Source organism: Camponotus floridanus, unplaced genomic scaffold (genome assembly GCF_003227725.1).
Source record: "Camponotus floridanus strain SB8 unplaced genomic scaffold, Cflo_v7.5 scaffold24, whole genome shotgun sequence".
NCBI classification, from domain to species: domain Eukaryota; kingdom Metazoa; phylum Arthropoda; class Insecta; order Hymenoptera; family Formicidae; genus Camponotus; species Camponotus floridanus.
Genome location: NW_020229370.1, coordinates 1,544,987 through 1,561,956, shown reverse-complemented (window position 1 = coordinate 1,561,956; position 16,970 = coordinate 1,544,987). Strand labels below are relative to the sequence as shown.

General features: G+C 25.4%; 1 protein-coding gene across 1 annotated transcript; it reads left to right on the top strand.

Moving 5' to 3' along the window:
- The first annotated feature begins 2,688 nt into the window (after positions 1-2,688).
- Positions 2,689-16,099, top strand: LOC112638048 (aminopeptidase N-like). Its single transcript, XM_025409044.1, has 12 exons — positions 2,689-2,915; positions 3,045-3,534; positions 5,126-5,575; positions 7,408-7,588; positions 8,428-8,566; positions 9,846-9,927; positions 10,874-11,142; positions 11,530-11,810; positions 13,612-13,805; positions 14,009-14,353; positions 14,438-14,507; positions 15,819-16,099. Exons 2-12 carry the CDS (start codon positions 3,068-3,070, stop codon positions 16,011-16,013), a joined length of 2,673 nt encoding a protein of 890 aa, XP_025264829.1. The 5' UTR covers positions 2,689-2,915; positions 3,045-3,067; the 3' UTR covers positions 16,014-16,099.
- The last annotated feature ends 871 nt before the right edge of the window (positions 16,100-16,970 follow it).

Sequence of the window (16,970 nt, the reverse complement as noted above, 5' to 3'; positions counted from 1 at the left end):
TACAATTAGTGCATGAACTTGGCAACCTTTTTTAAAAAGTTAAGTTTTTGGGGTTACACAATCTTGAGAATATAAAATCTCAGTAATACACTTTTCTCCGTAGGTATATCTATCATTCAACAATTTATGTGTGTATCAATAAATTTATTATTTTACTGTTATAAACAAGTTAACTTGCATGCACATTTATTGTTATTATTAATCATGTTTATTCTACGGAACAACTCAAGAAGGTAAAAATTGCACGTGCTTATGTATATAAAATAAATAACCATGATGCGACATAAATTTATTATTTAACGATACTTGAGAAAGGATACGATCGAATAAGTGCCAAACGCGGATGGTAGTGCGTAAATTTCTTAACATTAATTGTTCGCGAAAATTTGTAACGTGCACAAGGCATATATACAAATATTTTACTTGGTGTATATACCAAGATATAGATTCTCATTTTTTGAGAATTCTATAAAACCCTCTTTATCCCCCTTGAAGAGATTTATTATTTAACATTGTTATTGATATAAAAATAATCTATTTTACATGGACAATGTCCTAACAGACAAACTTTGAACTATAACGAAAGATAAATTAAATGACGATAGAAGATATGGTTTTCATACATTAAAGAGAGAAGTGCAAAAGTAAAGATAAATTTGAATATCATTATATGTTCACTTATTAAGCAATGTTTTTTTTTGTTTTCATATAGAATATATTAAAGAATATATTAGAATATATTAAAGAATATATTAGAATATATTAAAGAATATATTAGAATATATTTGTAGTCACAGTATTTCTAAGCAACAAGTAAAAATTAATATCATCTAACTTCTTTTATAAAATAAGCATATTTTTATTTCTAATTTTCTAAAATATACTATTTCCAAAATATATAATTTTTAGTGAATGACAGAGTGGGAAAGAATGAGTGAGCAAGTGAAAGCAAAAGAGGAAGAGAATTTCATTACTTGGAAACTTTAATGATTTTAATAAAAATCGATTTATATAAATTTTAAAAAAAGAATTTATAAGCTTTAGATTTAAATCTTAGTTAATCTAGATGTTTAACTCTTAGTTAAATAAATTTAAATATTTTTTAATATGATTGGGAGAGTGTTACGTAATGTGATTCGCATACTTTAATATTATATGAGTCATTAGTTTATCAAAAATTTAATAATGATGGATAGGTTAACACGAATTAATGCAATAGTCTGCTAGATATATCAATTATTATAATAATATTTTCTCTATGATAGCCGTAACTCGTATAGGGGTTTCTAATTTTATTTTTAAAATCACTAATTCTAAATTCTATAGATTTTTATTTGTCGTAACTTACAAAATTATTTGTAAACATTCCTTGCAGACAAAAGAATTGTTAAGTAAAATACAATACTATGCACGTAATATGATAGAACACATAATACAATAAAGGAATGATTTTTGTTTCAGTAATTTTCTCACGATATTTTTTCGTCTATACTATATAGAGATTAGGAATGATTTATTTTAATAAAAATCTTGAATTCAGATTTACTTAGTTATTTAATCGCGGAAAGAAATATATTCCATATATGACAATTTATTTAAAAAAAAATTAATTATTTCTGAAACTGAGGCACTATCCACATTTGATTCTCTCTTAAGAGTTCGAAAAATTTATATTTATATTTCACATTTAGAGCTTTACTCATTTCTCTAAAATTCATGTCATTTTGTTTGATTGCTGAATTTTTGATGAAGAAACGAAATCTATATAAAAATCGACATTAATTGATTAAAAATGTTTACAAACTTATAAACCAGTTTTTTTTCGGGATAACTAAAATTTTGACTCTGAGAAAAAAAGTTGTAATTTTTATAATGTATAATTATTATTTATTCTTATTACATATTTAAGCTTAATGCGTATATATATTATATATATATATATATATATATATATATATATTATAACATTATATATATAACATTATATGTAATAACATATTACATATGTTATTAATATTTTAAATCCTATAAAAAGTATTCTTTACGAATGTGTTTTATTAATGTACTATTAATATTTTTAATTTAATAATAAATGATATGGCATAATTCTTGGAACACGCTATCTCTATAACATTTTTATTCCACATTATAAGAAAACTTTAATTTTAATTTAAAAATCTGCTTCGTTATGAGAAAAACACGATTATTGATTTGATCGATTTGAGAGATTTCCCGTCGTTTTATTCATATATCTACCATATAAATTTGAAAGAGTGAACAAAAACCTAAAAAATAATAGTTATTCATTATATTCTCTTATATACGATACTGTAATATTATACTCTAATGTTAGTAAGTTACGTTTTTCATTAACTTGCTTAAAGACAATTTACTGATATAAACTCGTAATAATATAGTTAATAATATTTTATTTGAATGTATATTATAAATTATAAAAATTCTTAAATTTTTGGTAAAGGAATATATTACTTTTAAACAGTATAAAAGAATTCAAATATATATATTTACAGATAATTTTGCATTCTACGTAACGGCCTCTTTTGCTTCAGACCAACGCGAAATAGACGATTTTGCCATCTTACGGCGCTCGATCGCTAGCACAAATTTGGAATGGGAAGAACGGCACCGTACTTTGTTATTACATACCATTTCTCGATCGAAACGTCTGTTAACGACCTCAGAAATTGTGTGTTTACATATGGCATACACATTTATTGTAATATCGCCAAGTGTTATTAGTTTTTGGAAGTTTCTCGAAATAACAAGAAATCACAAGTGCGCATATATATTTTTCATGTTTCAATAATAGTGGATAAAACATTAATTTATTGCAGCTAATTATTGTAACAAAACATACAGTTGCTTAGAATTTGTAGTATATCTCATTATACAGAGTAAGTATTCAAAATTAAGTTTATTTTTATATATTTGTCTTAATTCCATCTTTTCCATTAAATCATGGTAGAGACAGTGCTGTGTTTATTTGTCCGTTTGTACTTTCTAACAAAAATATATTTTTATAGATATCTAAGATAAAAGTAGTATCATGTTTCTTAAACTATTGTTAAGCAGCAGTTTAACAATCATCGTCGCTGCGGTTTTTTTAACCGACGATCAGATAATTAAAATATCTCAAGCAGAGATAAACAGGCACTCGAATTATATTTTACGGCAACATTATGATATCGTTACACATATCGAAAAAAATATTCTTGTCAGCAACTGCAGTATACATACAGAGATTATACATCCAACATCAAGCATATTATTATATTTACACGTAAAAAATATTAGTCTAAATGTGGTTTATTATCCAAATTATTATTCTAACAATGATATTGAAGAAAAGATCATTTATGCATCGATAAAATCTATGTATGATGTTGAGAAAAACATTGTCAAATATATATTTGCTAATGATCTATTGCCAGGATATTACATCATAAAATTAGTTTATAATATAACTGAAGATATGGGCCTAAAAAACTTTTATAAAAGAGATAAGCGACAATGGTAAGTAACTGTTAAAATGTTAAATATATAGTAATTTCACGATGTTTATGACCAAGCCCTGGTAAATCATTTTTCTATTTAAGAAGTATTTTCTAAGAAAAACACATTTATACATAGACACGTACTTATTTGAAATGTTTCCATTCTTAATTACATGTTTCTTAAATCATTATTTGGTAAAAAATTTTGCAATTTAATATTATCATTATTATTAAAATGAATGTAAATAAAAATTAATTTAATTAAAGTAGTCAGCAATAACATGTCTTATACAGCATTTTATTGTCAACAATCGAATAAAATTTAATATTCTGATAGAGTTTTGAATTGTTTTCAAAATATAAGTATAATTTTGAAGGATTTATATTTTTATAAAAAACTTGCTTATATGAACAACACGATACACAAGAAAAGATCAATTAAGAGCCACCGTGGATGGTAGTACGTAAATTTCTTTTTAAAGATTAATTATTTGCGAAAATTTAAACGTGCACAATTGCATATGCATATATTTTACTTAGTGCAGTCTAATTTAAAATTCGCATTGACAAAAATCCGCGTATTCTGCTATTAAAAGCTCGAGAATTTGAACCTAACGGGCATCGAAAAACTTCTTAAAATCTCTATTTCGAGAAAAACTCAATCGTCCGCATTGTCTCTCGTTTTTTCATCGCTTAAGAAACGCGTGTCATCAACGTTGACAATATTAATTTCTCTATTTAATTGTGTGGTGCCGTAAAAATAAAACTGAATAAAAATCAAAAAAATTACGTGTCGTGGCTCATCTTTATTCTCAATCGTGTGGTGTCCTTTTATGAAACTCTTTCACGGGCCTCCCGCACCGACGTTTTCATTCATGAACATTTTCTAGTTGCTTATATGAAATTTGAAATTTTGAACAAATAATTAAATTTTACACTGTTTATTTTGACAATACCAAACTTTAGGAAATTCATTTCTAATTTAAAAAAGTCTATAGTTTAGAAGGGAAACATTTCCAGATATATGTTTATATGAATTCTTTTTATCCTTATAATCCATAAAAATCATTATCAAAATTTGATTAGATCATGAACACATACAACTTTCATAAATACTCTGCATATAATACATACAATTAAATATATAAGCTATACTTATGCTGTTTCATGTATTTAAACATGTATTTATACACACCCATATTATTTAAAAATAATACTATTTTTGTTAATAACTAAGACATATACACATATGTGTTTTATTTAATAAACTATCACTAAAATAGGCAGTATCTTTCACTTGTATAAAATTATGTACAAAATCGTTGATAATATATCAATTAAAAAAAGTTATAATCGATTTAAAAAAATTATTATCTTAATACCGTTTTATATTGAAATTTATTTTAATTTTATTAAACGCATTAAAATTTTGATACTAAAATATTAATTATTAAATATTTATTTTGTACCTGTATATACTAAAATAGACATTTTACGAATCCTGCATAATTAAAATATATGCAATTTTTATACAATTTCATTGAGACCACTTTTGCATCAGGATTTGCGGTGTCTTTATTATTGTTAATTCATATTTCTAAATGTGATAGGTTGGCAACGTATGTTGATCGTATTGGAATCCAACACATGATTCCCTCTTTGCCCGTCTTTGAATCTTTAAGCGTCGGCTTTCAGAAGCCCATGTATGAAATTATTGTCGAAGATTATGAAAACTATACAGTTTTTTCAAATGAACCGATACAAAAAATAGAAAGGAATGATAAAAACATGACACTTATTCATGCGCTTGTAAAACCTATTTATCTACTATTTCTGACTAACCGAAATAATTTATCTCGTATGCCTGGTACAAATAAAAGTGTCAGAGTTAATATGTGGTGTAGAATGCATTGCGAATTTGCACACCAATTTGCTGAACATATAACATCGTACTTGTTCGATAAGTGGACACGTTTGAATAAAACTTGGGAAATAAATCATATTGCACTTCCAGATTTTCAAAACGAAAGCATCATAAATCTAGGCCTTATTCTTTACGGGTAACTATATAATTAGAAAATATTAATATATTTTAAAGATGAAAAAGAGAATAACAATTCTGGATAACTAAAATTATTTACATATCTTTTCTCTATTTTTAAAATATTATTTGAATATATTTTAAAAAATAAGTAAAATTGTATGAAGCAATGAGAGGAGCAATATATCTAATTGTTTATTATTAGTCCAGTTTATTATTGTCCAAAAAGTTATTGGGATTTTTGTTGTTTATAATTTGGCACTTTTTTATGTTGTCTTTCTTTTGTATCTATGTTATATCAATTTAAAAGCGCAAACTTCGCTCTACATTTTAATAAAAATATCTGTATTTTGATATTGGTTTGCATTAAATTTAAGCTATGAAATTAAGAATAAAAAAGTAGCAAATTTTAGCGATTTTTTATATGTATTCAAAATGAGGCGTAAAGCAGCTGAAGACATTCAATATTAACGATGCACTTGGTCCAGGAACCGCTAATGAACGTACAATGCAATGGTGGTTTCCGTAAATTTCAGTGGACATGAGAGCCTTGAAGTTGAAAAGTTCTAGACGACTGCGATTATTGACGACGACCACTTGAATGTGTCAGTTGAAACAGGCACATCGATTTGAGATTCGAGAACTAGCGGAAAAACTTGACGTAAGCAAGTCAGCTGTTTTTGATTATCTAAAACTAATTGGAAAAACAAAAAAGCTCGACAAATGGATGCCGCATCAATTGAGCGAAAATCAAAAGAATCGTCACTTTGAGGTGTGTTCTGCATTGATTTTGCGCAAACAAAATAATCCGTTTCTCGATCACATTGTAACGTGCGCTGAAAAATGGATCTTGTACGATAATCGTCGACGTTTTGCATAATGGTTGAACCATGATGGAGCGCCAAAACACTCTCCGAAACCAAAATTGTATTAAAGATGATTATACTGACTATTTGGTAGTCGTCAGCCGATATAATTCACTACAACTTTTTAAATTCGGAATTATTACGGCAGAGAGGTACTGTCAAGAAATTGGCAAAATCCATCAGGAACTGACACGTTTGCATTAGATGTTGGTCAATAGAAAAGTTCCAATTGTTCTACACGATAATGATCGACTACACGCCGACGCTGCATTAATCAATTGAGTTATGAAGCTCCATGAAACTCTGTCTCACCCATCTTATTCGCCGGTCTTTTCGAACTAACTATCACTTCTTTAAACATTTCGACAATTTCTTGCAGGGGAAAACCTTTAACAATAAAGCTACTGTCAGAAACGCCTTCCAAGAATTTATCGTTTCTCGAAATCTAAATTTTATGCTACAGGAATAAATAAATATTGTTTCTCGTTGGCAAAAATATTTAAATTTCAATGGTTCTCTTTTCATTTGCTAAAGTTCACTTGCTAAAATGTACGTATTTACACTTAGAGGTTAAAAATCACAATAACTTTCTGAACAATCTATTTTCAACGTACATCAACTTATATGAAGAATAATATTAAAATATATATATTTTATAATCTTAAAATTGAAAATTACAAATTAAAATATAAAATTGCAAATTAAATAATTATATTAAGGTATAAGAATAGGTAAAAGTATTATATTAAGGTTTTCACTTTTATCGATAAAAATTTTAAAAAGTTATATATATATAGTGCGATATATATATAGAGTACTCGCTTCCAATATATTTCATTACTTCGTAATAAGCATTAGAAATAAAAGATTATAATACTAAATAATTAGATTATAATACTAAATAATTAATATGTTAATTTTATAGAATCATTTAATTATAAATTTGGAAATAATCATTATATAAAACATTTTTTGTAATTTTCAGAGAAGCAGATATTATCTACAACGACAATGTAGATTTTGTTGCGACTAAAATCAAAGTTGCCCGTTTCATAGCCCATAAAATAATACAGGAATGTTTTTATTATGAAAATCCACTTTGGCCGTTATCATCTTTGTTAAATGAGGCTATTGTCGCATTTTTTGGATTATATGTCACCAATCAGGTTATTTTAAGCATTCTTTAGCGCAAACTTTATTCACTAGCAAACAATATTATATATATATATATATATATATATATATATATATATAAAATATATATATATATATAGGTATATACATAACAATATGATATCTTCTCCGCAGATAAAAAAATACGTGTCTATTATTTTGCATAGTTTTACAAGTGTACAAAATTTCATTTGAATCCGTGACAGTTGGGTAACTTTCCTTGTCAGTGCAGTGACTTTGACAATATATGTCAAGGTCAAGCTATATGGGGCTGTGTAAAGTTAAATGTTTATCATTATAGCGAGCAATTTTTTTTATAAATCACAATATTAGACAAAGATTCCATATTTACAAAGAAAAATGAGTTTTTTAAAAATGCTAATTTTCAAGTAAATGCAACATACATAGATAATTTAAAATATTTTTACATTTTTATGTTTCTTTTATTTTGTGTGTGTGTATCAAAGTCACTATGTTACATTTGTCCGACTTTAAAATATTGTATCTAAAAAAAGAAAAATTATCATTCAGATTCCACATAATATATGTATACATGTAGAAATTGTGTAATAAGATAATTTTGCTATATAATATAGTATATTTTAATAATTCTAAAAATATTAATTTTAAAGTTATATATTGAGTAATCACTTTTGTTATTAAATTAATATTTTATATTTTTAAATTATTTATTCTATATTTTAAGAGTATAAGAGTATAAGAGATATTTTTACATACATGTAGAAAGTAACAGCTCTAATGCATATTGCTATTGTGTGTTAAATCTAATATTAATTATAATAAGTAAATACATTTAAACTATTTTTTATAGACTCTTCCAAGTACCCGGATGATGGACTTGTTTGTGGTACAAATTCAACAAGAATCCCTTCATTTCGATACTGAATATAATACATCACTTTATAATACATCATTCAACATTTCTTTTGAACATTACAGTTACATTAAAGGTAATATAAATATGATAATATAAATAAAAATTGATTATGAGTAAATTTTTGAAAATAAATTCTTAAAAAACAAATAAAATAACTGATAAAAATTTTAATTTTATATACAGGATGTTAGAAACAGCAGTAATTGGGGAGGGGAAGAGCCTTCGCCGCGCGCCTACACACTCATCGCTTCTCCCTTCCTCAATCATTGTTTTGCCGCGCGCCGCTGTTATATTACAGTGAGACCGCCTTCACCGCCAAGCACTTCTAGCCACGCGCATTGGCCGATCTTCTTTAATTAATTTTTCGTTAATTATTGCAAATATCGCAAAATAGTATAGTATCTTTCTTCTTAATTTGAGCCAATTTACCTTCACACTTCGCTGCAAAAATGTTTCTGACACCCTGTATAATCTCTTCATTATACACATGCATACATATATACATAATAAGACTGTAATATATAAAATTATATATAAAATATATTACATATGCAGGATGTTTCTTTTTAAATGATATAGTCGATTATCTCGCAAATCAATGATTTTATTGAAAAATTTTTCAAACGAAAGTTGCGTAGCTTAAAGTGTAGCTTGAAGGGGTACACATGATGAAAATATAGACTTGACCTTGTCAAAGTCAGGTCAAGGTCATTAATACTTTTTTACATGAAAATCTCTATTTTTTTATTACATATTCTTGTAGATTACCTCGAGACCTTTTCAAAACGCTATAATAAAGTATTTTTTTATTGAATACTTTTCATGTTATATCTTAATTTTACATAAGCTATAAAATATCTAGTAAAATATTTATTTTTCGATTATCTTACCTTAATAATTTTATATATTAAATAATGAAACGAATCAATTGGTCTTTCAATGTAAATATCTAGTAAATATCTAGTAAAATATTTATTTTTCGATTAACTTACCTTAATAATTTTATGTATTAAATAATGAGACGAATCAATTGGTCTTTCAAAGAAAAAACATAGTTGTTTTTAAGAAAAAATATGTAATTTTTAATTGCAAATTAATGTGTTTAATATCAGTTTGCTGAAGAAAAGTATTAAAATTGTCAACTTTAACTTTAGCATATATCTTTTAACCAATGTCGCTTCTCGTTTATTTTTTTGCACGGAATTATTCAGGATAACTTCCTCTATAACACATTCAAATGATGATAAAATCGGTGATGTGTAACGTTTTATGCACTTTTACCATAATTATAAATTATTATTTACTATAACTATTATCTTGTTCATATTCTGATGTAAATTATATAATTACAGTATCCAGTACATTGCGTAGCTTACAAAAATTGGTTACTGAAGAGATATTTTGGCAGAGTATCCGTATATATGTAAAGGACAAGTAAGTAATACCCTATATAATTACTATTTTTATTTAAATTAAATTAAATTTATTTTTGTTTAAACTTATACCATCTCTTTCATACTTTATTATTTTATTATTACCATTTCCAATATTTTTTATTTTTAATGTCATTAAATAATCAAGATATATTTTCAATTTATATATACTTATCTTTTAAAAGGTAATCAAGTTTGGCCATTCCTTTTAATTATATATATAATTTAAACTGTAGCATCAAATATTTATATACAAATTATAAATCATATGATTAATTATGTAATTAATTACATATTTAATTAAATTAAACAAAATATAATTAACAATTTTATGTTGTGATAATTTTATATATATATATATATATATATATATATATATATATATATACAGGGTGTCCCAGTTATCTCCGCCATCTTTTAAAGACAGATTCCTGGGATCATCTGAAGACGCTTTTTTCTCAACGAAAATGTCGAACCACTAATAATTTTATAAGTGATTGGAAATAAGGGGTTTTTCGTAAACTAAGCTTTTTTTTTAGAAATAAAATATTAACAAAGCCACATTCTTCGACTAATTTTAAATAGAGTTTACTTTAGTTGAGTTTTAATTTAAAACTTAATTGCAAAGATATATGATGACAAAAATCGGGAACATGCAAAAAATGATGGCCTTCATTGACATTTTCGCTGAGGAAAAATTGTCTTTAAATGATCCCAGGAATCTATCTTTGAAAGATGACGGAAGATAATTGGAAGACCTAGTATATATATATATATATATATATATATATATATATATGTATATATACTGGGTGTTCCAGTTATCTTGCGCCATCTTTCAAAGACATTATAAGCATATATATATATATATATATATATATATATATATTTTCGTTAACACATAAATTTTGACATAAATAAATTTTGAATAAATTTTATAACTTTAGCAAGCCAACTTTTAACTATTTTGGTGAAATTATGAAGAATCTTTCGTCCAATCAAATCTCTACAGACAAATTATTTACTATAAGGCAGCTATTTATTACTCTACCAAAACAAAAATATTGTGACGTTCTGTTACTAAAATTAGTACGAAATGTTAATCAGCCTATCAAAGCCTTACAGTTAAAAGTAACGATATACAGTAATTATTACAAACCTAAGACGTATTTTAGGAAGTTGAATAACTTTGTAATATATAATCTAGCACAAACTGGTAAGTTTGCAATAAATTTATTACATTTTATAATGTTTATCATACATACACATTGGAGAGAAAGTTTACATTATTAAAAATATTATTCATTATATTATGTATTATATACATTACATTTATTATACATTATACATACATACATACATACGTACAATTATTAGAAATATTCAATTTTCATGCAAAATGATTTTATACCTAATATAATACAAATTGCATTTCCATTTATGTTCACTTTATGATATATTTTTGATCTCTATTAATGTACAAAAGTTTAAGTACAAAAGTATAAATAAATACTTGTACTGATAAACCATTTGAAAGAATTATATATATATATATATATATATATATATATATATATATACACAATTTATTTATATTCGACAGGATATTATCGAATCAATTACGATATCGAGAACTGGCGAAGACTTGCAAGTTATTTAAATTCTGAAAATTATAGGAAAATACATGTTCTGAATCGTGCCCAAATTATCGATGATGCTTTTCACTTAATGATAACAAACCAACTTAATTCCACTGTATTCTGGAGTGTTACGAAATATCTATCACGAGAAACAGACTACGTGGCATGGTATCCTATGTTCAAAGCTTTAGAATATCTGTCCAATATCTTTCTATTTCATGAAAAAATATATTTTGATATCAAGGTAATAACACATATTATAAACAATCCCAGATAGCACATGGAACTCCTATGGACGTCCAATGGACATTCGAGTTTGGACATGTGGACGTCCATAAGATGTTTGAATTAAGTCCGACGGATATCCATTGGACATCCATAAGTCGGTTATTCACTACTTCGGATGTCCAAAAAACAATCCAAAAAAGGACTTAAAATGGACATCATTTTCAGTGCCTTACTCTTTCAAATTATTATTGGAATAAATATCAAAAATTCATAAACTCAGAAAAAAATTTATATTTAATTATGTATAATTGTGTAGATATAATTATGTGTGGATTTTGACCTAATTTAATCATATATAAAAAATTGTTCTTTATTATACATAAATAAATAGCATTATGCATCCTTCATAACATTTAAAACATAAAAAATTCTTTGGCCCAACAAAATTAAATAATATAATAAAATAGTATAATTTATCTATTTCATATAAAACTTTACATAAAATTCATGTAAAAATTTTATTTATATTTATACTTGCTTATTGCACTCTACATTTTAAATAGGTAATTTAAAATGTAAAGTGCAACAAGCAAGTTTAAATAGGTACCGGATTATTTTCGTTTATTTGCCGGACATTTACTTGTACGACTTATAAAATCAATTTAATATCTGAAACTCTTGTATTGAGATCACAAATTAAATTGAACAGTATATTTTTAATCTTATTTGTTACTCTTTGCAAACTTTATATAATTCTTATAACTAAAACTTAAATACGAGAAAGATAGCGCATCGCACGTCGCATAGCGGTAAACGAACGAACTAACACATCCTTGCGTGCTCGCGCGAAACTTTGATGTCCAAGATCGGACATTTTGTGGACGTCCAAATATTGGCCGTTAATGGATGTCCCGAATCGGATGTACGATGAACAGTCATTTCATGTCCATGGACGTACGGACGTAAAATGGACATAAAATGAATGTCCATAGAATGTCCTGTGCTGTCTGGGATGTCAATAGTGATGTCTTTAATATACTAAAAACATATTGCACATATTAATATTGTGTGTATTTATAACAATAATTATTAAGTTTCCAAAAAGATACATATAATAAAATATATGTAGCTAGAAAAAATTTGATTAGATATTTTAAATATACATATTTTGGATGAAAGATAAGTATATTTGTAAATTAACATTTGAATAGTGTATATACTAATAATATAAGAAGTTGGAGAGGAAAAGAAAGAAAAATTTGAAAATTATTATCATTTTTAATCACAGCATAATATTTATAATGAAGATTTAAATATCATTAATTTTAAGATAGAAAGTTAGTAGGAAACATATATATTAATTGTCCGTGTGTTTAATATACAAAAGAGTTAATAAATTATTAAATTATATTATACAATAGATATAATGTCTACATTTATGTCTACATGTCTACAATATATGCATGCATGCACTTCTGTATGTTTATATTGTGAGATGAACATCTGTTAAGCATGTGTGAATGTGCACGCAAGAAAAATTCAATTTTGTGTATAAATACATATATATATATATATATAAGTATAGCTATATAAGATAGATATCTTTATAAAAAGACTTCAGAGCTGTTTACAAAGACAGAATGTTCGGAATATATAAACCTTCTTAATATGTAAAATACAATTGCGCAAGATATCTTTCTATATAGCAAAATATAATGCAAGAATCGAAAAATATAAAATTTATATCGAGTAACAATATAAATACATATAAATACATTTATATATATATATATATATATATATATTTATATATTTAGGTGAATGTACTAATCTTACTATACAAGTTGCTTGATTCACTTAAATACAATGAACTTGATTCTAATGAACACGATCTTACAAAGAGTTTGAGAATGGAGGCTGCGAAATGGGCATGTAATCTTGATGGTCGCATATGCATAGAAACAGCCCAACATAACTTAATTTCACATCTCGAGAATCCAGAAAACAACACGTAATTTTTTTTGTATATTTCCGATTATTTTAATTTAAATGTTTTGTAGATACATGTGCAATGTTTGTTACATTATTCGATCAAAATTTAACTTTATTAGATTATGTTATAAAATCATAATTTGTTAAATTATTTAATCAAAATATAAGATTAATATGTGCAAAACTTTTATATGAGAATTTGTTTTTTGTTAAATCTCATAGGCTTTTGCCATGGTGGAAAGAATGGACATATTGTCAAGGTTTAAAAATATTGTACTATTCTCTTAGCTATGAAAGTATGGAGGATTCTCCTTGGTGGAAAGTATATCGTCTGGGAAAAGAAAAATTTAAAACTAAATTTTTAAAATATCTGTCTTGCCCTGAGGATTCAATATTTATCAAACCCTATTTAAACCTAATAAAAAATGATAGAACATCGATTATGTTTTTCAAAGATTTTTCCGATAAAGATTATATTAATTATTTTCTTTTTACTATCGCGAAGCACGCGAGGAATCCTGTGGTACTCGACTTCATATTAGAAGACCTTGAGAACATAAGACCTAGGTAATACAGCTTCCTTCGTAAATATATATCTATCATTCAACAATTTATGTATGTATCAATAAATTTATTATTTTACTGTTATAGACAAATCAGCGAGTATGCAACATTAACTGTAATTATTAATCATGTGTATTCCACAAATCAACTCCAAAAGGTAAAAATTGCATGTGCTTATGCATATATGTGTGTGTGTGTGTGTGTGTGTGTGTGTGTGTGTGTGTGTGTGTGTGTGTGTGTGTGTGTGTGTGTAAAATAAATAACCATGATGCGACATCAAATATTGCTGTTTAATATCATCAAAATAATCTGTTTTAGATAAACGACTTCTTCACAAATAAATTTTTTAATGAAACGCAAGTTAAATTAAATGAATGTAAGAAGTTATCGCTTTTTGTAAAGAAAAGAAATATGAAAGTAAAGGTAAATTTTATGAATATTATTATACTAATATTTCATTTATTAATCATTAATTTTTTGTTTTCATACAGAATGTATTAATGTTACAGTATCCCAAAGTAAGCAAAAATTAATGTTATTTAATTTTTTTTATAAAATAAGCATAGTTTTATTTCTAATTTTCGAAAATATATTATTTTGGAAATATGTAATTTTTAATAAATGAGAAAGTGGAGAAGAGTGTGCGAGTAAGCAAAAGCAAAAAAGAAAGAGAATTTCTTTACTTGGAAATTTTAGTGAAAATAGATTTATATAAATTTTAAAAAGAGAATTTACAAGCTTCAGCTTATTGTATTTAAATCTTAGTTAATTTAGATGTTTAGCTCTTAATTTCTCAACATTGAAAAACATTTCTTTTAATTTCTCAATATTGAAAAACATTTAAATAAATTTAAATTTCAAAAAGTATTACGTAATGTAATTCGCATACTTCAATATTACACGAGCCATTTGTTTACGAAAATTTAATAAAGATGAATAAGTTAAGAAGAATTAATGCACTTGCTAGATATAACAATTTTAATGCTATAATATTATAATGATATTATCTCTGTGACAGCTACAGCTCATATAAATTTCTAATTTTATTTTAAAAATCTCTAATTCTAAATTTTTATTTTTATTTGTTGAAAGTTACTTATACAGTATTACTTATAAGCATTCCTTGCAAGCAAAAGAGTTGTTAAGTAAAATATAGTGCAACTCAATGCACATAATATAATAGAACTCATAGTACAATAGAAGAATGATTTTATTCTCATTTCAGCAAATTTGTAATTTTCATAATCCATAATTATTATTTATTCCTATTATATTTAAGATTATTATTATTATTATATGTATTATATATATGTAGTAAATGTATTAATATTATATATATATATATATATATATATATATATATATATATAGACACACACACACATACACAAATAATATTTAATATAATATTTATTAATAATTATTGGCTATTTACGCTAATACTTAATATTGATATAATCTGTTTTAGACAAGCAACTTAACACAATCAGCAGAATATTTCAGATGTATACAGCAATTTATTTCAAATATTGAAAACAAGATACAAATGCAATATATTTCAAATATTGAAAGCAAGATACAAATGCGCTTTTTCGAAATCAAGAGTCAACAGAATTACTTTCAAAATTTTGTGAAATATTCAGGGGGGAAAACGTTTTTTTAAAAAAGTAACGCGTCGAAAGAGTTGATACCGTTTTGGTTATGCTTAGTTTTTGGTTATACATCGTCATGCGAGTAACTCGTTACCGTTACCATTATTAAGAAAGTAACGATTCGTTATTTTTTCTTTATTTTTTATAATACAAAAATTAAATTAATTTATTTTAAAATATAATTATTACTTTTATATATTTGAAAATTATAAATTAATCCATCATTGATGTTCTTCATATTCAATTTTTCATTTATTGTAATTTAGAAATTTTAGATTTATGAATACAGAGAAAACATCATGCATGTATATAATTTTCTAAAATATTTGTAAACTGTTTTGTAATAGAAATAGATTTTTCAATTACTAAGAGGATACTATCCAGAATTACAGAATTAAAGTAACGATAAAAGTAACGGTTAAATTCGTTACCGTTACTGTAAAAATGTAACGACGTTATCGTTATCGTTAGAGACAGAAAAAAGTAACGATCGTTACCGAAAAAAAGTAACGGTAACGATATTATAAGTAACGCGTTAACTCTTCGCAACTCAGCAAATATCAACAATAACCGTTTAATAAAAGTAACAATTGTGACACGAATACATCTATATATCTTTGTTACATTTTGTATAAAATGACAAAGACTGAGTCTCTCTAATAAAATAAATAATATAAATAAAAATATAAATATGCGGGATCGCTTATTGACAATTTCATTAGTTTTATTTTGTCAAATTTTGCAAAATTCTTTTCTTAACCTAAGGCTTAATTCATAGATTTTCGTTTGCACATTTTCAAACAAATTGCGTTTTTGTTTGCACATAAGTAGAAATAAAGATATTAGAAAATAAAGATTGGGGAAGAAAGATTATATTTCAAATTAAATTATTATTTTAGATATAATAATTTTCTTTCTTTGCATTTCTATTGTAATCTAAAATTTACTAGTCGATTATTTCTCTTTGA

Bases quoted from the DNA above. Each gene is read 5' to 3' on its own strand.
- LOC112638048 (XM_025409044.1), top strand. From the start codon at position 3,068: ATGTTTCTTAAACTATTGTTAAGCAGCAGTTTAACAATCATCGTCGCT. The intron at 11,811-13,611 runs GTAATAACACAT...TTATATATTTAG, and splicing joins AAATATATTTTGATATCAAG to GTGAATGTACTAATCTTACT. The intron at 14,508-15,818 runs GTAAAAATTGCA...AATCTGTTTTAG, and splicing joins CCACAAATCAACTCCAAAAG to ACAAGCAACTTAACACAATC.